The sequence below is a fragment of the Oryctolagus cuniculus genome, chromosome 21 (assembly GCF_964237555.1).
Source record: "Oryctolagus cuniculus chromosome 21, mOryCun1.1, whole genome shotgun sequence".
Taxonomy (NCBI): Eukaryota; Metazoa; Chordata; class Mammalia; order Lagomorpha; family Leporidae; genus Oryctolagus; species Oryctolagus cuniculus.
Window position 1 is genome coordinate 27,009,518 of NC_091452.1, and position 22,354 is coordinate 27,031,871.

The 22,354-nt window shown below is 52.4% G+C and overlaps 1 protein-coding gene and 1 non-coding gene across 3 annotated transcripts in view; one reads left to right on the forward strand and one right to left on the reverse strand.

Moving 5' to 3' along the window:
• CLTCL1 (clathrin heavy chain like 1) overlaps nucleotides 1-22,354 on the reverse strand; it is a 110,759-nt gene that overhangs the window by 46,429 nt on the left and 41,976 nt on the right. For both annotated transcript variants that reach the window (XM_008250238.3, XM_051837308.2), the window contains exons 4-17: nucleotides 18,770-18,931; nucleotides 16,128-16,241; nucleotides 13,597-13,770; nucleotides 12,733-12,930; nucleotides 11,146-11,346; nucleotides 10,889-11,041; nucleotides 10,295-10,417; nucleotides 8,308-8,445; nucleotides 5,206-5,370; nucleotides 4,515-4,695; nucleotides 3,024-3,187; nucleotides 1,550-1,675; nucleotides 866-1,008; nucleotides 293-527 (exon numbers count right to left, since the gene is read on the reverse strand). In XM_008250238.3, the coding sequence (XP_008248460.2) occupies nucleotides 293-527; nucleotides 866-1,008; nucleotides 1,550-1,675; nucleotides 3,024-3,187; nucleotides 4,515-4,695; nucleotides 5,206-5,370; nucleotides 8,308-8,445; nucleotides 10,295-10,417; nucleotides 10,889-11,041; nucleotides 11,146-11,346; nucleotides 12,733-12,930; nucleotides 13,597-13,770; nucleotides 16,128-16,241; nucleotides 18,770-18,931 (2,277 nt within the window). The remainder of the gene's footprint in view (nucleotides 1-292; nucleotides 528-865; nucleotides 1,009-1,549; nucleotides 1,676-3,023; nucleotides 3,188-4,514; nucleotides 4,696-5,205; nucleotides 5,371-8,307; nucleotides 8,446-10,294; nucleotides 10,418-10,888; nucleotides 11,042-11,145; nucleotides 11,347-12,732; nucleotides 12,931-13,596; nucleotides 13,771-16,127; nucleotides 16,242-18,769; nucleotides 18,932-22,354) is intronic.
• LOC127488358 (U6 spliceosomal RNA) lies at nucleotides 14,634-14,739 on the forward strand. The gene has a single exon (XR_007916033.1). It is a non-coding gene; the product is annotated as a U6 spliceosomal RNA (small nuclear RNA).

The window sequence follows — 22,354 nt, forward strand, 5'->3', positions numbered from 1 at the left end:
AAGCACTGGGCAACTGCTGGCCACTCCAGGTGGGTGACAGGAGGCGCAGCTGACGGGGTCGGTGAGGTGACCCTGAGGGCCGCAAGCAGGCAAGTGATGGGTCAGATTCATGGTCATCTAAGCCTATAGCCACAACACATGCACTCCAGGCAGTAGCAGAACACCAAAGGTGCCAGAATTACAAGCAAGTGAATCTGGAGAAGCACTACATGCCCACCCTCTGCAGGCACACAGCTGAAGCCCTGGCCCCTGGGTCACAGCAACACAATAGCTAAGTACCCCTGCAACCTACCTTGATGAGGTCAAGGTCACACTGGCCCCGTTCGTAGGCCACGCAGGCCAGATGGGGGTCCCGCTTCTCGCAGTAGCGGCCCACCACGCTGCTATCATAGAAGGCGTTCTCTCTCAAGAAGCGTTCGGGGCTGTTGTTGCTGTCGATGTAGATTTTGGCCAGGGCGTTGTGGGTGGCAGGCTCTTCACAGCCCTCCTGGATCCGGGACTCCAGCCAGGGAAGTAGCAACTTGAGCCTTTGAAAGCAAAGATTCCGTGAAAGTCTGAAGACTACCGCTGGGAGCCACTAGGGCAAGCCCAGGGCTTGGAGGGGTGCTTCCTGAAACAGAAATGCCCACGCACTCCAGGCTGCTCTCAGGGTTGAGACAGACCAGGTCCCCAGACTGATTTCAGTTAATATTTCCCCTCAAGGTCTTCAGTACCAACAGCAAGTAACCCATCCTGAGATCAGCCATGGGCACGGTCCACGCACCGGGAGGCTGACCATGAAGGCATCTTGGAGAATTGGGCAGAGAACTAACAACAAACCCTGAAGTCCAGGAGCAAAAGGAGACACCGAGTGAGGCTCCTGTACCTGTTCCTCTTCTCCACTTCGGCCACCAGCTCATCGGTGGAGAACTGCCCCCTCACTGCCATGATTAGGTTCTTAATGACATCCTCAGAGCAGTCCACGTCCAGCAACCCTCCAACCACGGCTGGGATCCGGCTGGGGTTGACCTGGAAGAGTTGAGGTGCTGACCACGGGGCTGTGGATGCAGGTCAGTGCTAGAAGCTCCCTGCCCACCCCCCAAGATTCGCAGAGAATGGGTGCAAACTCTGAAAGGGCTGCCATGTGGGATGGAACCTCATCCCCCTCCCCCCAAAGTCCGCCTGTTGAAGGCCTAGCTCCTAATGGGAATGTAATGGGAAACAGGGCCCTTAGGGAGGTGATCGCTGTTGAGGGCAGGGTCGTGATGCTACAGGACTGCGGTCCTCCTAAGAGGAGGCACAGAGAAGAGGCCACGCCATGTGAGGACACAGTGAAGACGAGGGGCTGTCTGCCAGCCTGGGGGGAATCCCTCACCAGAAACCAAGCCTGCCAGCACCTTGCTCTTGGACTTGGGCCCTATAGAAGTGTGAGAAGCTTCCCAGTCAGTGAGACTCTGATCTGGCAGCCTGAGCAGACTAAGAGCCCACCCTTCAGACTGACAGTCTCTATAGCGGTCAGGGCCAGGGCGGCCTCTCCCATGCATGCGTCGCCTCGGTGAGCCGGCAGTACCTTCTGCACGTAGATCTCAATGTACTTCTGCAGGTTGTTGCGGTACAGGTACAGCACCAGGTCGTGCACAAAGTCAAAGCGGTCGCACACGATGATTAGGGGGAGCTGGTCAGTGAGCTTGGCCTCCTGAGAGTGGGAAAGCACAGCATGGTCAGGCGGCCAGCACCCCGCAGGGCCACGGCCAGGGCCAGAAGCTGGACCGGGACGGCACTGCCTCTGTCGCTGCGATCCTGCAGGGAACTCGGGCGGGAGCGCTGCTCCAGACACTCTGTCCTTTCAGGTATTTTCTGGGGGGACGTGGTCTTGCTTTGGGAAACAAGCGGGTGGGAACAGTACTAAACCTGGCAATCATATTCTTACTTTGTACAAATTCAAGCGCCTTCTGGATGGGCGGCACATCGTGTGAGAAGCTGACCGGGGCAGCACGCCTGGAAAGGGCTGCGTCTTCAGATTAGCAGCCCCCACCCACGCATCATCAGCCTGCGGCTCCCACGCGTGCAGCCCACACCCCCTACCACCACTTGCATCCTGCTCCTAGACAGTGATGCACTCCAGCAGGACAGGCAGCAGGCCCTCGTTGGGACTCATAACCACAGTGCATTTCCCAGGTTCTCTGAAGGTTCTGTGTCCACGCGACCTCACTTCTTACAAGGGAACGCGAATTAAAGTGGCATCTACCACGGACAGGTGTCAGCCATACAGTCACCCGTGCTGCTCTCCTCTCCTCACACCCTCCACTTCTTCCACGCGGCTGGGAAATCAACATCCAGGCCAAAGCAGCCCTCATCCTGCTCCCTGAAGGAGGGTGGGAGGGAAAGGAAAGCCACCACACTTACCGCCATGGTCACCGAGACTGTCACATGAGAAAGAAGCAGGCTTTTAAAAACAGTACTTATTTATTTACTCTTTACTTGAAAGGCAGAAAGAGAGAGAGATGGCAAGAGATTTCCCATCTGCTGCTCTACTCCCCAAATTTCCACAGCAACCAGGGCTGGGTCAGCACAAAGCTGGGAGCCAGGAACTCAACCCAGGTCTCCCATGTGAATGATCCAGGACCTGCTGCCTTCCAGGATGTGAATTAGCAAGCAACTAGAACAGGCTGTGCAGCCAGGTCTCAAACCCAGGGCATCCCAAGAGTGTGTGAACCACCACCGAGGCAAAGGGCAAAGCAGGCTTCTTTTTTTGTGCTAGCGCTGAGTGGGTTCTGTATTCTGGGTCCCACCTCACCACAGGGGCATGGCTGGGAAGCTGCTGAAATACAGCATAGCAGTAAAGTGACTCCTCCACTCACAGGCTAGAGAATTCCTGCCCAGTCTCAAGCGTCTGGCCACAAAGGGTCTTCTGAGTGGATTCCTCTAAAGACCTGGGGCCATAAACAGTGGGGTCCACTGCCGGGCAGGAAGGGAACCGTGGGGACAGACCCTGCTCTCCAGCCCTCAGGAAGCCTGGCCGAGGCTCAGACACCCGCACACACCTTCAGGAAGTTCTTCACCCGCTCCGGGTTGTAGCAGCTGCTCTCTCGGCAGATCCTCTCCACCTCCTTGATCTGCCCCGTCTTACAGGCAGCCTGGATGTATTTCAGATGCACGTCTGGGTCTTGGCTGAAGTTCACGATCGAGCCCAGGAAGTAGAAGAGGCCTATGAAGAGAGACTGTTCCAGCTGGCCTCGCAACACTTCCCTGCATTCCCCGAGGCTGCGGCCCACCTGACTTCGACGGCCCAGCCCTCTCAGATCTCATCACCTGTATGAAGTTTTGTCTGCTCTGGTATCTCCAAACAAGCACCTAGTCAATCACAGGACCACTGAATCTGGCACGCAACCTGGATGCTCTGCTGTGAAGCACTGGTTACCTGGTATGTGGGGGTGTGCATTTCTCCTGGGGAGCCCAGGCACACCTCACACGGTCTTCGTCAAGACTAAGTCACACTGAGGGAACCTCACAGGACTAGGCAATGGCTGCTCTAAAGACAGGCCCGCGGGCTGGCGTCGTGGTGCAGCAGGTTAAGCTGCCACCTGCGACACTGGCATCCCTTGTTACAGTGCCAGTTCTAGTTTCGGCCGCTCCACTTCCAACCCAGCTTCCAGCTAATGCTCCTGGGAAGGCAGCAGAAGATGGCCCAAGTGCTTAGGCCGCTGCCACCCCTGTGGGAGACCTGGAAGAGTTCTGAGCTCCTGGCATTGGCTTGTGCCAACCCTGGACATTGTGGCCACTTGGAGAGTAACCAGCAGATAGATCTCTTTCTCTTTTTGTCATCCTGCCTCTCAAATAAATCAATTTTATAAAACAAAACAAACAAACAAAAACAGAAAGATGCCCAGAACAGAGAAAACAAGCAATAGCCTCCAATCAGAGGCTCCCAGGGAGAGCCTGTGATCCCACACGGAGCTGATGGCGCACTTGGGGAATCACAGAGCATATCACTTAAAAGAAACTCAGGACAGGACTCAGCTGGCTGAGACAGCAACACCACCAGAGAAGAACACTTTGCCTGGTGGCTGTCGGCTGTAACCACGAGACAAACAACGGGAAGGCATGGTCACTCCCTGGGCCAGCAAACCCCACAACTCTACTCTGCTGCCACCCCCTGCCACCGCCCAGTTCCACCGTCTTCTGCTCCAGCTTTTCCTCCAGGGGAAGGTAAAGGAGCTGCTCCCACAGGGGCCTGTGGAGGAGACAGACACTGGGCCTTTGCCAGCACCCAGGATCGTCAGTGTGACATCTTAAGACGGGTTCTGCGCCGGGCTGCGGCTCTCTCCATCCCAACGCCGGCCAATCTGACTCCTCCTTTCCTTTGCAAACACCACGGTGATGACTCAGCTGAGTAATACACCTGAGGGAGCGCCAAGCACTGCAGCCTCCCCAGGGGGCTAAGGAAGACGGTTTCGGGTTGGGCATGGGGAGAGCAAGACCTGGGAAGGCAGGCACAGTCCTGTGACCAGAGGGCCAGAGGCTGTATGGCTCACCTTCGTAACTCTTGAAGGATTCAAAGAGCTCCACCAGGGCCTGCGTGCCCAGCTGCTCGTGGTACTTAGAGGCCACCTGCACGCACAGCTGAAGGTTCTGTCTGATGTTTGCAGACAGCATGGCCCGCAGACACTCCAAGGAATCCTCCACAGACAGGGAGCCAAAGAAGTTGACGAGCCACTGGGGACAAGGGAAGATCAGTCCACAGCTGAAAGCCATCAGAAATGCCGCTTGCACTGGGAAAACAGGTGGGTCGCCCCCCACCCGCTCCTGCATGTCAGAAAGATGAAAAGAATGCCTACTGCAAAACAACCATGCATCGTGGTGGAAAGCAGAAGCAAGGAGTAAACTTGAGAGGAAATGGCGGCCCAGCCATTGGTCCTGGGACGCCCCGCAGCTGGCATTAGAACCTGATCTGCAATCAGGAACACAACAGCTACCCTGCCCTGTCCTAACGGTTTCAGACAGCTCTGCCCATGTCCATGGTTACCAGGTCATCTCTATTCCAGCGGTCAGACTAAGTCGCAGAGGGACACTGTGGAGCCAAGACATGCCGCTGGGCGGGTGACAGCCGCACAGCCTCGCAGCAGCCTGGTCCCACGATCCTGACAGGTGGTGGACACGGGGAGCACGCGACACAGGTGACCAGACAAACACCAGCCACAAGGAAGCGTCCCAGGGGCACTCTACCTCTGGATTGAGAAGATGGGTGTGGACCACGGCCCTCTTGATGTCATAGAGGTCGGTGTAGTGCTCCAGAGCCCGCTGCAGGAGGCCTGCCTTCTCACACAGCTGGCCAATGTGGGCCCGATCATAATGCGTAAACATCTGATTTCCAAGGATGGCATCTGCAACCTACAAAAACAGTGAGAGCATAAGAAAGCCTGCTTTGTGGCCGTCACCTCCGCAGAGCCACCGTTCAGCCATGTCCCCAGTGTGAGGGACAGCTCAGGAACCAGCGCTCATGGGCTCCTGCCCACGTCCACAAATCCAGGGGCGGCAGTGGCAGTAGCGCTGGCAGGTCCCAAGCAGAGCCCTGGCTCCCTTCCAGGCACCTGAGGCCCTTCATGTGTTGCCGGAGCACTGCGTGTGTGAGGGAGGCCAAGGCTCCAGACGGCACCACGATTGGGATGGACCTGGTCGCTCTTGGGACTTTCTGGTGATTGTTTTCCTGCAAGGTTCTCTACGGTAAGACTGACGTGTGAGTCAGACCCTCCTCTGAGGAGCTCAAAACTCAGACTAGGGACAGTGAGGTCTGGAAGTAACAAATCTCACTTGTGCTTAGCAGACTTCCCTAAGGGTAGACTTAGGGACTTGGGGTTGCATTTAATAAAACAGGTGTTTGATTAAGATGCCCGCATCCCACAATGGAGTGCCTGGATTTGAGTCCTTTCTCTAGCTCCTGATTCCAGATTTCTGCTAATGTAGACCCTGGGAGGCAACAGGGGATGAGTTCCAGTTCCTGACATCAGCCCAGTCCAGTCCTGTTCCATTGCAGTTACTTGGCTGGTGAAGGAGTGGAGCCAGTGGATGGGAGCTCTGTTTCTCTGACCCTTGAATAATAAGACCCAGCACCTCCACCCAGCACCCAGGAGCCAGCCTGGAGGAGGCATAGCCCCTACCTGCCGTCCAGCACACTGTTTCCTATGTCTTCCAGGCTGGGAGAACAGCAGCCCAGTGTGGGACCAGTCACATACACAGCAACCTCAGATGCAGCCTGCACCACACTGTACCAGGGCTGCACATATCCTGGGCTCCCCACGGAGCACACGATGCACACCAAGTCCTGAGAGAAAAGCTGGGGCACAAACAGCACTTGTCTGTGCCCTTGACCTTGGCTTCCTTCCATAGGTCCTCATTCATCTCCCTTCCAAACACCTGTTCCTTATCAGAGCCATGGTGTGTTTTAGAGAACTCAGAAAACACAGAAAAGCAAAGGCAGAGGGCATCTCCAGTGCCTCTCATCCAGAGAGGACAACCCCAACAACCCAGGCACTGTGTCTAGCTGCCTGCCGGACAGGCTGCCCGCCTGTGGCACTGGCATTCCCTAGGGTCTGTCTGTGGAGTTCCTGAGTCCTCTTCGCTTTGGTTTCAAACTTCATTTGCTAAAAACTGGCATGTATGAGTGTGTGTATTTATATATATATATATATATACACACATATATATATACACACACACATACATATATATATATACACACATATATATACATACATATATATATATATATATATATGGACCAGTGCTGTGCAGCAGAGGGTTAAGCCACTGCCTATGATACTGGCATCCTATGTAGGCAACGGTTCGAGTCCTGGCTGTTCCACCTCCGATCCACTTCCCTGCTAATGTGCCTGGGAGAGCAAGGGAGGATGGCCCAAGTCCTTGGGTCCCTACACCCATGTGGGAGGCCTAGAGGAAGCTCCTGGCTTCAGACCAGCCAGCTCTGGCCATTGTGGCCATTTGGGGAGTGAATCAGAGGATGGAAGATCTCTCTCTAACTCTGCCTTTCAAGTAAATAAAAAATCTTTCAAAAAAAATCAAAGGGGCCAGTGTTGTGGTCTAGCAGGTAAAGCCACTGCCTGCATTGCCAGCATTGTATATGGGCACTGGTTCGAGTCCCGGCTGCTCCACTTCCGATCCAGCTCTCTGCTGTGGCCTGGGAAAGCAGCAGAAGACGGCCCAAGTCCTTGGGCTCCTGCACCCACGTGAAAGACCCAGAAGAAGCTCCTGGATCCTGGCTATGGATCGGCACAGTTCTGGCTGTTGGGGCCATTTGGGAAGTGAACCAACAGATAGAAGACCTCTCTCTCTCTCTGCCTCTACCTCTCTGTAACTGCCTTTCAAATAAATAAAATAAGATTTATTTTATTATTTCAAAGAGTTACACAGAGAGAGAAGAAGCAGAGAGAAAGAGGTGTGTTCCACCCACTGGCTCACTCCCCAACTGGCCACAATGGCCAGAGCTGCGCTGATCAGAGCCAGAAGCCAGGACCCTCCCCACTGCAGGCAGTGGCTTTACCTGCTACACCACAGCGCCAGCCCAAAAATGCCTCTTATTTTTTAAAAAAGGAAAATAAGGGGTCAATGCTGTGGCGTAGTGGGTAAAGCCGCCATCTTTAGTGCCAGCATCCCATACGGGTACCAGTTCAAGTCCCAGCTGCTCCATTTCTGATCCAGCTCTCTGCTTGGCCTGGGAAAGCAGTAGAAGATGGCCCAAGTCCTTGGACCCCTGCACCTGCATGGGAAGATTGGGAGGAAGCTCCTGGCTTCTGGCTTTGTATCGGCACAGCTACAGCCGTTGTGGCCAATTGGGGAGTGAACTAGCAGATGGAAGATCTCTCTCTCTGTAACTCTGCCTTTCAAATAAATAAATAAATCTTTAAAAAATATGTTAAGTGAAAAAACGATACAAGGATAAACATTTTACGATTTCATTTATGGGAAGTACCTGGGACAGGCAAATTCACAGAGACCAAGAGCAGCACAGCTGTGGTGGCCAGGGGCTTGGGGCAGGAGGGAACAGGGAATTCTTGCTCAAATGTTACACAGTTCTTGTCTGGGAAACGTATAGCAGTAATGGTCGCATAATCATGGGGGTGTTCTTGATGCCACTGAATATATACTTAAAACTGTTAAATAGGTAAACTGTGACGTCTATATCACCATAATGAAACAAACAAACCTCTGGCAGGAGTGCAACCCAGCACACAGCCATCTGCACCCAGGCCCACTGCACAGAGGTGCCCCGGGTGCTCTGCCCCTCGGCGTGGGCCTACAAGTGTCACTTGCCTGGGGTGCGTGAATCAGGTTCATCTCCAACAGCCGCGTCTGCAGATGCCCCTCAGCTGGCTGATTGTTCTTCAAGGCATCCAGCAAGAAGGAAGTACACTGCTGAATTAAGCTGTTTTCCATGAAAATGTCCACAATCTGAAACAGATCCAAGACACATTTTCACCCAGAGCAAAGTCTCCATTTTTCCTACTGAAATAGGTCCTGAAATAGAACCCCTTTTAGAAACTCAACAACTGTTTTCTTCCATTGCATATTCCTAGGTCATCAAAATTCATGTAATTCATGAGCATTATTAATGTAAACAGTAACTGTGTAATTTAAAAACACTAAAATACAAAATGTCATCAAGGGTTAAAACTGGATGGGACAGGTGCTGTGGCGCAGTGGGTTAAGCCACTGCCTGTGACGTGCGCCTCCCATCTTGGAGAACTGGTTTGAGTCCTGGCCACTCTGCTTTCAATCCAGTTCCCTGCTAATGCACCTGGGAAATCAGTGGAAGATGGCTCAATGCTTGGGCCCCTGCCACCCAAGTGGGAGACCTGGATGGAGTTCCAGGCCTTTGGTTTTGGCCTGGCCATTTGGGGAGTAAACCAGTAAATGGAAGATCTTTTTCTCTCTTTGTCTCTATCATTCTGCCTTTTAAATAAATAAAATAAAACTAACTAACTAAATAAATAATAAAAGACAAGCTGGAGACTCTTTCTTGTTGAGAGCTAAGTCAGTGTGGCGCAAACCCCTTATTCATGATCTCTAAAACAGCTGTGAATTCCTGATGCAGAAACCCGACACAATCACGCTTCCTACATCCAGACAGGGTGCGGACCTTGCTGCCGTGCTCCGAGTCCTGATGCACACACTCACGTTTGTACGCAGTTTCCTAAAGGGCAACTGTTATATGATACACTGAGCAGACACCACTGAAAATAGAGACTGCTGCTCACACGCAGCCTGGTCAGGGAGGCACCCCCAGAACAAACGTCTAGGTGACTGCAGGGCACTGACTGTGGTACATGCCGGGGTGGAGGGCCAACGTGACATCCTCATACCCTGCCACCAGTCACCACTCAAGGAAACCAAATTCTCAGAATCTGACATGCAAATCTTCTAAACTACTTCAAAACAAAAGTGAACAAGCATTCAAACAGTAAAGAATGGAAGACAAGCTCCTATAATGTGGGTGTTTAAAACTGGAAGATTGGGGAGGCACCCGGCACTGTGGCATAGTAGGTTAAGCTTTTGCCTGCAGCACCAGCATCCCATATGGGTGCTGGTTCGAGTCCCAGCTGCTCCTTTTCCAATCCAGCTCCCTGCTAATGTGCCTGGGAAAACAGTGGAAGATGGCCCAAGTGCTTGGGCCCCTGCATCCATGTGGGAGACCCCGAAGAAGTTCTGGCTCCTGGCTTCAGACTGGCCCAGCTCTGGCCATTGTGGACATTTGAAGAGTAAACCAGGGCTGGCGCTGTGGTGCAGTGGGTTAAAGCCATGGCCCGAAGTACTTCATATGGGCGCTGGCTCTAGTCCCAGCTGCTCCTCTTGCAATCCAGCTCTCTGCTATGGCCTGGGAAAGCAATAGAAGACAGCCCAAGTCCTTGGGTCCCTGCACCCACATGGGAGACCCGGAAGAAGCTCCTGGCTTCAGATCAGCACAGCTCTGGCCGTTGCAGCCAACTGGGGAGTGAACCAGCAGATGGAAGCCCCCCACGCCCAGTGCCTCTCCTCTCTCTGTGTAACTCTGGCTTTCAAATAAATAAATAAATCTTAAAAAAAAAAAAAGAGAGAGAGAGAGAGAGAGTAAACCAGTGTATGGAAAACCTGTCTCTCCCTCCCTATGTCTGTAACTCTGCCTCTCAAATAAATAAATCTTAAAAAAAAAAAAAAAAAGAGGGTGGGGATTAATAGCAGAGAAAAGCACCAAGACACATTCACAGAAACCCAAGTGGAAGGGAGTCTTCGTGATGGCCATAAAGCCACTCCTTGAGCCCACCTGGTTCATGTTGGCCAACGGCTCCACGTCTTGCACGAGCATCTGGGCAAACTGCAGCCCCTGCTCTGGGCTGACCCTCATCACGCTCCGCAGCAGAAACATCCAGTCTGGGCTATACCCGACCTAGAAGCAAGGGAGCACCGGTCAAGAAGCCAAACACTTCAGGTCCCCCATCCTTTGTGCTCAATTTCTGCTTATAAGGAAAAGAGCCACAATATTAGCACGGGTATGGACACCCTCTGCCATACACAGTATCTGGTGCAATGAGCAGAGTGCTGGCACACCAAAGTGTAGCACAGTACGCAAACAACGTGCGCCAGTTAACACCCAAGCACAGGCCGCCAGCGAGTACAGGGGGATGTGATCTGGGACTCGCCCGAACACTACACAGGGGGCCGTGGAGGCGGCAGAGACAGAACAAGACACATTTACACGAAAGCTTGCAACTGGAAAGCAGTCTTGTAAAACTAAGACTAGAAAATAAGAAACTGAAGAGAATACAATACAATAATTTCCAATGAACGACAGGTGCCAACAGCAACACTGAAAACTCTCTCACACACCAAAGAGCTGACACGGAAGGGCCCACGTTACCTTTTTAGCATAGAGCACAATTTTCTGGAATTGGCCTGTTTCAGCAAAGCACTGGATGACTTTGCTTGGCACATTTGCCCGAAGGTACACACTCAGGGCAAGCGTGGGGTCAGCGGCTTTGACCAAGTCTCCGAGCTCTTCTGAGCATTCCAGCTGTGGGGTGCCAAAGGACAAGGCAAAGTTAGGGACAGAGGAGTAGGGTGCTGTGGCCTGGCTGCCACCTGTGCCGGGGGCTGTGATCTCACAAGGGTTTCTACCTTATCTTCTTTCAGCCACTTCTCCAGGAGCTGCTTGCGTCCCTGCTGAAGAACTGGGCGGCAGAGTTCTAAGGATTCCAGTTTGTTGAGCTGACCCTGGTCAAGCAGGATTCCGAAGTACTGGAGCAGCGGAGAGGCCTGCCCGGGCTGGGCGGGAATACTCTGGAACTTGCGCACCGTGTCGCTGGTACGCAGAATTCCCTGATGACAATGGAAGCGCGGGTCACTGTGCTGTAACTGCAGGACACCCCCTCACTCGTGCACACAGAAAACCACCTGGCCACATGACAACCCTAAGTATAAGGGGCTGGGGCCTACAGCGAGCTCAGTTACAGTCGTCCTCGCCCAGTAGGCTTCCGTGAGAATAAATCTCAAAGCAGTACTGCAGTAGTGATGCTGAACACTCATCGTATTCTAACTGAAAACACGCAGGCCCAGATGGACCTTAGAAATGGTTTGTTCAGGGCCCAGCACTGTGGAGCAGCAGGTAAAGTCACTGCACGTGACACCAACATCCTATATGGGCGCTGGTTTGAGTTCTGGTTGGTCCAGTTCCCATCTAGCTCTTTGCTAATGCACCTGGGAAAGCAGATTATGGTCCAAGTACTCAGGCCTCTGCCACCCACATGGGAGACCCAGATGGGAGTTTCACACTCCTGGCTTCGGCCTGGCCCAGCCCTGGATGTTGTGGGCATTTGGGGAGTGAATTGGTAGATGGAAAAATCTCTGTCTCTGTCTTTCCCTCTCTCTCTGCAACACTGCCTTTCAAATAAAAAAAATTAATAAAATCTTTAAAAAACAACGAAAAAGAAATGGATTGTTCATCACCATCATTTGAAAGACAGAAAAAAACATACACGGAAAAGCAATTCAAAAGTCCTCATCTACTAGGAGCAGATCCAGTCCCATTTATCCGAATGCGCTAAGTCACAGAAAAGGCCATACCTAGCATACCAGGATTCTCTAGAAGGTCAGGGTAGGAATGTGGTAAAATAGGGTGGGTGGGAGGACTTGGTGTATTATGGAGTTACAGGTCTGACAACAAAGCAGCACCAGTGAAAAATTCCAAGTTGTCAAAAATGCAAAACTGCACCTAAGCGAGGCTGCTGCGTCAGAAAGATGTGCTCACACAGACAGGCACGAGCCAACCAAGAGCCACCAACGCAGCACTCATTCTTCCAGGATCAGCAGTGAGCTGTCCTGCGGTTTCCTTCACTCTTGAAGTGGCTTCTCAGAACTTGGGAAGGGGCCTATGCTGAGAGAATTATGTTAAGCCTCCGTCTGTGGCGCTGGCATCCCATATGAGCACTGGTTCAAGTCCTGGCTGCTCCACTTCCGATCCAGCTCTCTGCTAATGACCTGGGAAAGCAGCGGAAGATGACCCAAGTCCTTGGGCCTCTGCACCCACGTGGGAGACCCGGAAGAAGCTCCTGGCTCCTGGCTTTTGATTGGCTCAGCCCTGGCTGTTGAGGCCATTTGTGGAGTGAACCAGCAGATGGAAGATCTCTCTCCCCCTTTGTCTGTAATTCTGCCTCTCAAATAGATAAACAAACTTGGCAACGGCCCACAGTGCTCAAGTTCCATCACCTTTGGTGCAGATGCGGCGACACGGGCGGCTTCAGCATAGCTTCCCTGTGCAAACAGGGCACTGAACTTCCTCACAAACAGCTCCTCTGCCCCGGCCAGGTTACTACGAACAGCTAAACGCAGACCCAGGTCCGGATTCTGAAGCACACTGGTTGCATAATTCACAATGTTCTCCTCCTCGACACACACCGACAGCACCTGTGAAGACCCACCAGTGAGATGGGCTCAGGCAGGAAGGGGGCACCGGGCACCCACTTTGCCAGACCCTCACAGACATGGATGGTTGGCGACTTCCCAGCCCAGAGCTGAGCACACCCTTGACACGGTGCTCAGAGTGACAGGATGCAAAGGAAGCAGAGGCCTGCTGGCAACAAGGCAGAGGACCAGGGTGCAGCCACAGCCCGGGGGTTCTAAGAAGCTCCTGAGAGGACTACAGAAAAACACGGTCCCACAGGCTCTGCCCAGAGGGTGTGTTCAGGACAATGCCACACCGACTTGCCTGGCTGCGACAGACACTTTTTCTTCCCAAACGGCTTTCTAAAAGCATGGAGCTATTTCTCCTGACCATATTTTAAACTGTGGCTGAGAAAAGCAAACCTCGCTAGCATGGTGCCTGCTTTTACAACCCTCCCCAGTCAATGTGTACATGGCACCAAGACTGTTCGTGGTCTCCACTGGGGAGCAAGGAGCCGCTTCCCTCTCAGAAGCGACCCTGGGGTTAGGGCCAGCACTGGCTGCAGAGGACAGGGGAGGACACACAGGAGAGGGGAAACACAGGGCAAGGGTAACAGCAGGGGCCAGGCATACCCAGTTGCTTTACTGATGAAGGAAAAGAGCTGAGGCTCCAGACCCAGAGGTACGCACCTGTCCCTTTTTATTAACACCGATAATTCCGGAGGTCGGCTCATGCGGAGCAGTGACAAAGATCGTGTCAGCACTGATGCGGTTCATGTAGATGCACACGCCAGACTCCAGGTCATACAAGTGAAGATAGCCAGCCTTCGTGATCAAGTAGATGACACCGTGTTTAGCTCCAATCTACAAGAAGACAGAGAACAACACGTCAGAAGGGCAAAAAGGCTTACAAATGACGAGGGAGACTGCTGAGTCTCTCAGCCCTGGATTCCAAGTCCCATCCTTTGTGGACTAGTTATAAGCCAACACTCTGCCCACCTTCTCCTGAACAAAGGCCCGAGGATAGGGTGGTGTCACAGCACAGCAGGTTAAGCCCCAACTTGGGATGCCCACATCCCATGTTGGAGTACCTGGGATCAAGTCCTGCCTCTGCCTTGAATCTGGTTTCCTGCTGATGTGTCTGGGAGGCAGCAGATGTGACAGCCCAAGTGGGGCCACTTGTGCCACCCTTGTGGAAGACCCAGATGGAGTTCTTGGCTCCTGGCTTCAGCCTGACCCAGCTCCTGCCATTGTGGGCATTTGGGGAGTGAACCTATGAATGAGAGATCTCTCTCCCTTTCTCTGTTTCTGTGTCTTTCAAATAAAACAAACAAAAATATTTTTATATCTTTCTCCAGTTTCTTACCCAACTCCCTTAAACAAGCAGTGAGTTCATAAAAGGGGGAAAATTTTGGACAAGGATCCCAAACATCAAGTTCACACTCCAGCCTGCTCTCCACTACCACTCACTAATCTGTGACCTTAGCCAAGGATCATCAACTCTTAGAGAAAAAAACTTTAAACATGCAGGGCAGGCTGAAGGGCTGGAGAAAAGGAAGATGCATTTGTCAAACCAGAAGATTCAAAAACTTACAGTAATTGAGAGAGAAACCACCATAGATGAGAATTTACTCTGAACGAGTGGGCAACAATTCCGAGGAACATGAGGATGCTCACAGGGCTGCCGGGAACCTGAGGGTGGGCATAAGGGTCAGGGACTGGACCGGGGGCTCGCTTCAGCAGCACATATACTAGAACTGGAACGGTTCAGAGAAGATCAGCACGGCCCCTGCACAGGATGACATGCCAATCTGTGAAGTGCTTCATATTTTTCTGCCCAGAAAGCTCAGTAGGCTAAATGAATATTATCCCTAACACCTGCCACCTCAGTCTTTATCAGTGGTAGGAGAACTGTCTCAAAAATACTCGTCTGAATTGACCATTGAAGTATAATAGTAAAAGACTGCTAATGATAGCAATGCATCGTAAAACCTTCAGAAGGAAGCAGAATGTTTTGTGGATCATTTTTGTGTGTGTGTGCATGGCAATTTTTAAGTCATTAGTTTTTTTTTAAGATTTATTTTTATTTATCTGAAAGGCACAGTTAGAGAGAGTTAGAGATAGAGATAGAGATAGAGAGAGAGAGAGAGAGAGAGAGAGAGATCTTCCATCTGCTGGTTCACTCCCCAGGAGCCAGGAGCTTTTTCCTGGTCTCCCACATGGGTGCAGGGGCCCAAGAATTTGGGTCATCTTCTGCTGCTTTCCCAGGCACATTAACAGACAGCTGAATCAGAAGTGGAGTAACCAGGATTCAAACTGGTGCCCATATGTGATGCTGGCATTGCAGACAGCAGCTTTACCCACTATGCCACAACACTGGCCCCAAGTCATTAGTTTTTAAAATCAGTACTTAAAAAAAAAAAAAATATATATATATATATACATACACATATGTGTGTGTGTGTGTGTGTGTGTATTTGATAGGAAAATGACAGAGAGAGAGAGAGAGAAAGAAAGAGAGAGAGAGAGCGTGAGCAAGTGAGCTTCCATTCATTGGTTCACTCCGCAGATGGCCACAATGGCTGGGACTGGTCCAGGCTAAAGGCAGGGGCTCAGAACTCCATCCAGGTGTCCCACGTGGGTGGCAGAGGCCCAACTACTTGAGCCATCCTCTGCTGTCCCCCAGGGTGTGCACTAACAGGAAGCTGGAGTGGAGACTGGAGCCAGGACAGGAACCTAGCCATTCTGACGTGGGACGCAGCCATCCCCAGTGGCAGCCTGACTGCTGTGCCAAATGCCTGTCCTAGATAATCTCTTATACACAGTGTGACACCAGTCTTGTTCAGAAAAGTTTACATCTACACTTTTATATAACAGATATTTGAACATATTTTACATCCGATGAGTTCAGCCACTATTTCTTTGTATATCTCGTACCACAGAGAACACTTAGTCTTGTACAATAAAAGAGAAAAGACCTGAGACTTCAGTCCGTGAGCTGGAAAGTCTCAGGCTGCCTTACCCCACCCTGAGCAAGGGCTTTCCTTTCTATGAACAGAACCTTTACGAACCATCCTGAAGCTCTAGGCCCCCAGATGGGTTTGAATGACTCGAGATCCCAGGCGGGAGGGAGGCAGCACAAGCAGACTGTGGCTGGTGTCTCCCGTCCCTGAGCAGGTGCAGGGGAACACGAGGGCACTCACGCAGCGGCATGTTCCTACCTGCATAGCCACAGGGAAATCAGTCTGTGCCTCCGGAGGGAAAAACACATCCACGGCTTTCTTCACGAAAGGCTGGTTTCCTGCCGCTGGCTGTCCCACTTCAATTATGTGCAACTGGAAGAGAGATCTTGGGTCAACTCAAGTAAACACCCTGGTGGCAGATGGGTGCTAACCGCGGCGTGGCACAGCAGGGTCCCAGGTCTAGGTGCTGTGCAGTTAATCCAAGCTAGGCAAGACGGTCCCTTCACTGCGCTGCTTGTGTCGATCCCAGCACCAAGTGCAGCAGAAGGAACCAGCACCAGCAAACCTGAGAACCTTGAGCTCCAGAGGTGGCAGGCCTGTCTCCTCACTCTTCCCTGAGCCTCGGTGCCCACGCCCGTGAAACAGAAGGCTCCAGCTAAGATGTGCTCTCTGATCTCTTGGCCACAGCTCAGGCTAATATCAACCAGACAGATGACACGAGCTCATTACTGAACACCAGACTCATGGGACAGTCCCACTGTGGCTTGGCCTGAGCTCTGAAAGGTTATGCTGGGAGATGGAAGAACCTTTGCAGAATCTGGGGGGAGGGCGGCGATGAGGGGTCCACCCTGCTTTCAGAACTCCATGCTCCTGATTTACATAGTCGCCTTCCTACAGCCTGCATCTGAAGAGAGGTGCCACAGCCGAAACAACTGGGAGAAGTCATGAGTGTTGGTGATCGCAGACAGCACATGAGAAGAGCTGAGCGTGGCTTGGCACAGAGAAGGGGGCAGAGATCAGAGAGTGTGCAGGGAAGGGGGTGAGGAAAACAGAAGGACAGCTTTTTAGTGGAGGCAGGGAGCCCTGTGGGTCAGACAGGGACATGTGAATGTGTACAGGCAGGTGCTTGCAGATAAAAGGCAGGTTAGGACAATTCTTTGGCTAGGCCTATTAGTGAGAAAGACTGCAGTGATTCTGAGGACCTAACGAACAGCCACCCTAAGCCAACTGTGAGGTGATAAGGGTCTCTGAAGGCCGAGAGCCATGAAGTTTGCTACAGCCCAGTCTGTGACAACAGAAGACAAGAGAGCAAGAGTTATGGTTTCCTGCACGGAAATGAGGACAAAGGGTGAGACACAGGAAAGGAAGCCAGGCCCCTGGGAGGAGGCAGGAAGAGAGCAGGTAGCACCTGCTGAGGAGTGGCTGGCCACAAAGAACTGGTGCCAATGCAACTCCATCGTACACACGGAGAAGCTGAGCCAGTCCCGTGAGGATAGGTGGACCCAGTGAGAAGGACGGTTCGTGCAAGGGGCCCTGGTTGAGGAAGACACCAATGAGACCCCAAGCTGTCGCTGTGGTAGAGGAGCTGGGGGTCAGCCCCACGACTGGGGCGGCACTCACGAGGTTACTGCAGGGATCTGCACTTCCCAGGCCGCTGGTTCCCTGGCCCTCTCCACCCTCCTCTGCGGGCCACAGTGTGCTGTGGGAGACGGCCGGGCAAGGTTCTGCTCCTGAAAGGGGGGCTTGTCGCTGCCCAGCTCTGTCTGTGAAGAGGCAGTGGCCAGTGCTCTGTGGCACACGCCTCAAGTCAGGGTCCTTAATCAGCTTCCATCAACAAGGCCGACATTTGACCTGATTCCTGGTCTCCCACCAGTTCTCCACAGACGGCATGAGGCACAACACACAGTAACTTGCAGGACTCCAGGCAGTGTGCGTTGAAGAGGCAGCGTGGGAAGACGGCCACTTACTTGGAATGCCTCTTCCTTGGGGATACTCGAGGACTTCAGGCAGTATTTCTGGGAAGTTTCCTGGGTTAAGGACTCTTGTCTTTAAGCAGCTGCCCAAGGACTTGCTGCAACCCCAGAAGCCCAGGTCTCCCCAAAATCACCTGCACACCCCTGCTCATGACAGCCCTGCCACACAGGTGCTGTGGGACCCCTGAATCTAATAAAACTCCTGTCATCCCAGGGGACAGCCTCGACTCTGCAGCTCCATCTGCTGGGTGGGGAGACTGTGGAAGTGTGGGAGCCAAGTGCACAGCAAAGACGGCACTGAGTTGGTGGTTTCAGAGCTGTCTGCTCCGTGAGCCTGACCCTGGCGTGGAAGGAGCGCCTCACTTCTTTTTATTTCCCATGATCATCTCTAAGAGCATGTTTAGGGAACAATTTAGCCAACTTCAGGTTACTTTATGCAAAGGTTGCTGCCAAAGCATGGAAGTGTACACTAAGTCAGTGGCTCTACATACCACTGTGAGCCGTGCCCACCACAACCACACCTCTGCAGACTCGCGGCTGCTTAACTTGCAAGAAGACAAAGCACACTGGCGCCGTGGCTCAATAGGCTAATCCTCCGCCTGCGGCGCCGGCACCAAGGGTTCTAGTCCCAGTCAGGGCACCAGATTCTGTCCCGGTTGCCCCTCTTCCAGGCCAGCTCTCTGCTGTGGCCCGGGAGTGCAGTGGAGGATGGCCCAAGTGCTTGGGCCCTGCACCCCATGGGAGACCAGGAGAAGCACCTGGCTCCTGCCTTCAGATCAGCGCAGTGCGCCGGGCGCAACGGCCATTGGAGGGTGAACCAACAGCAACTTTCTCTCCGTCTCTCTCACTGTCCACTCTGCCTGTCAAAAAAAAAAAAAAAAAAAGAAGAAGAAGAAGAAGAAGAAGACAAAGCACACTGGGTCTTACCTTGCCTCCTGCAGGACTGCGAACAGCAAAGCAGAAAAGGGTGGCAGGCTTGGCATTGCCCTCAATCTTGAACTCTGCAAAAGCAGCGGCGTGGCCTTCTATGGGTTGAGAGACTTTCCTGTCCACGGAATAGAGCTGCATTGCCCCAACCACACGGTTTTGCTAAGGAAAGATATTTGCAATGAGTAGGAGAGACAAGAGATGAACTAAAAACAATTCTTCAATGTTTCTAAAAGGAAAGTTACATATTGCTATGTTTTCTCTAATAAAAAAAATGAAATACATGGGGCTGGCGCTGTGGCATAGCGGGTTAATGCCCTGGACTGAAGTGCCGGCATCCCATACGGGTGCTGGTTCTAATCCTGGCTGCTCCACTTCCAATCCAGCTCTCTGCTATGGCCTGGGAAAGTAGTGGAGGATGGCTCAGGTCCTTGGGCCCCTGCACCCACGTGGGAGACCAGGAAGAAGCTCCTGGCTTCAGATCAGTGCAGTTCTGGCTGTGGCGGCCATCTGGGGAGTGAACCAGTGGATGGAAGACCTCTCTCACTCTCTTCCTCTCCTCTCTCTGTGTAACTCGACTTTCAAATAAATAAATAAATCTTTTAAAAAAATGAAATACATTAGCTATTAAAGGCATGATTTAACTGTGGAAAGATGTCAAATACTAGGAAAACAGACTACAGAAAAGGTGAATTTGTGAGCTGGTGTTGTGGTGCAGTGGGTTAAGCCGCCACCCCATATGGGCATAAGTTTGAGTCCCCAGCTGCTCCACTTCCGATCCAGCTCCCTGCTAATGCACCTGGGAAAGCAGCAGAAGATAGTCCAAGTACTTGGACCCCTGTACCCTTGTGGGAGACCTGGCTCCTGGCTTTGGCCTGGCCTTGCCCTGGCTGTCCTGGCCATCTGGGGAGTGAACCAGTGGATGGAAGATTCTCTCTCCCACCTCTTCTTCTTCTTCTTTTTTTTTAAAGCAAAGGTAATTTGCTAAATGTACCATGTGTATGTATACACTTTTTTATTTTCACAGAAAACAAGCCTTGAACATTTTGGAGGGAAAACTCCAAATGTTCATAGTAGTTAACTCAGAGGCTGGAGGTGTGGCGTAACGGGTAAAACCACTGCCTGCAGTGGCAGCATCCCATGTAGGTGCCGGTTCAAGTCTTGGCTGCCCCACTTTTGATCTAGTTCTCTGCTATGGCCTGGGAAAGCAGTAGAAGATGGCCCAAGTCCTTGGGCCGGTGTGCTCCTGGCTCCTGGCTTTGGATCAGCCCAGCTCCAGCTGTTGTGGCCGCTTGGGGAGTGAATCAGCAGACAGAAGACTTCTCTCTCTTCCTCTGCCTCTCTGTAACTTTGCCTTTCAAATAAATAAATAAATCTTTAAAAAAAATTGTAGTTAACTCAGGGGAATGAGATCATGGCTCATTGGTATTTTCTGAAGTTATAAACAGCAAAAAATGCATCTAATAAAAAACTAAGAAGGCTAGTATCTTTGATAAAACTTAGGACTTAACATTTCCCAGCAAAGAAGTTAAGAACATTTATACCCAATGTGAGATGCTCAGAAAGCTGGATCAACAGGTGACAGGCCACAGCCCAGGCTCCTGAAACTCAAAACCTCAGGCCTAGGAGCACAGTGGATGAAATTCAGAGCCTCAGCCTGTTCCCCACCTACTCAAAGAGCCTTACAATGGCAAGCAAGGCTTCCACTTTTTTCTCTTTAAACAATCTTTCCTGGGGCCAGCACTGTGACGTAGCGGGTAAAGCCACCGCCTGCAGTGACGGCATCCAATACGGGCACCTGTTTGAGTCCTGGTTGCTCCAATTCCAAACTAGCTCTCTGCTATGGCCTGGGTGTCGCTCCCCCTCTTCGTGGAGGAGCAACACAGGACCCTGAGCTGTTCTTTTGTCTGCTCGGCCCTCCCCGGGTTTGCTGCTGGTTCTTCCCGGGTTGGCTACTATCCCTTCCACCTCCGTGGAAGGGCAGTTCCCCCTGGCCGCATTCCCCACTTCCGCAGGGGAGCGGCACACCGCCGGCCGGCTCTCTGGGGGGCTGCACGGGTTCCCTTAGATGTTCCTCATAGATGTTTCCTGGTGCATGCCGTCTCTCTCCTCCTTTATAGTCCTCCTCCGCCAATCCCAACTCGGCTGAGTACGCTGCTCTCCAATCAGGAGCAAGTCCTACAGTTAATTGGTTGAACTGGAGGCAGCTGTGCGGAAGCTGTTTACTTCTCTCCCAGCGCCATATTGTGGGAGAGCAGATGCATAGAATAAGTCCTAATTCGAGTAACTTAGTCTAGTCCGGATTGCTCCCCACAGATCCCCCTTTCTTTTTATTTTTTGGCGTTGATACGCGCCTGTCTTCGGTGTCCCACGGCACACACTCTGCTCTACTTGCTAGCGTTGCCACAGGCTCTTACAAGTCCTATCAATCAGGAAAACCGAATCCGGGTCCTCTCTTCGCCATTGTGAGGAGGTTTTTAGGCGCTGATGCGTGCCTGTGTTCGGTGCCCTGCAGCGCATGCTCTACTCTGCTAGAACTGCCTGCAGGTGTTTACAAAACCTATCAGGCAAACCGAATCCAAGCCTTCTCATTGCCGTATTGTGGGGGAGACTTATTAGTGTTGGTTCGTGCCTATATTCGGTGACCTGCAGCTCATACTCTGGTCGAGCTTTGCTGGCGCTTACCGCCTTAAATCAGGCAGACCGAATCCAAGCTTAATATTGTTGTATTGTGGGGAAGCCTTACTGATGTTAATTCGTGCCTGTCTTCGGTGACCTGCGGCGCATAAGCTGCTAGCTGCCCGCAGGTGCTCATCGCCTCACTTGATTAGGCAGACCGAATCCAAGCCTTCTAATTGGCATGTTGAGGGGAGGCCTTATTTTTCTCTATTTCTCTATCTCCGGGCATTCCTACCTCTCCCATTTCACTTCTATCTTCCAGCATTCCCATTTCTCTTTTACTTCACTTCCAAACTTCTGTTTCTCTTATCCCCGCAGCTTCCCGCTCTCATTCCATTTCTAAACTTCTGTTTTCTCTTATCCCCGCGGCTTCCCGGCGCCTCGCCCTGCCGGCAGCTTCACGGCTCCGCGCAGCTTCCCGGCGCCTCGCCCCGCCAGCGGGCTCCGCCCCGAGGCTGCTTCTCCGCGCCTCGCCGGCTCTGAGCCGCTTCAGCCCGCGCCTCATCTGCGCGGCTTCCCGGCTTTGCGCGGTCCGCGGTCTCCACGCTTAACCCTTTCGCGTCTGAACCACGGCCTACGCCAGCGTTCCCTATCTATTCACGCCCCGTGCTCTCTGCACGCGGCGGCTTCCGCGAGTAACACAGCGTAGCTTGCGTCTCCGCCACTAGGATTCAATCTAAGTTCCCCGGGCTAGCCTGGCGAATTCAACCCAGCGTACGTCTCCGCCCCACGATTTGGCTTCCCGTCCTTTGCTCCCCGGGCTAATCAGACGGATCCCAATCTGGCTTACGTCTCAGCTTCTGGCTTCAACTTTTCGCCCCCTATTCCCGGGCTAACCTGAGAACCCCAAAGTGGCTTTCGTTTCCGCCTTGGCCTGCCCCCCGCGGCTTCAATTTCCCTAACAGT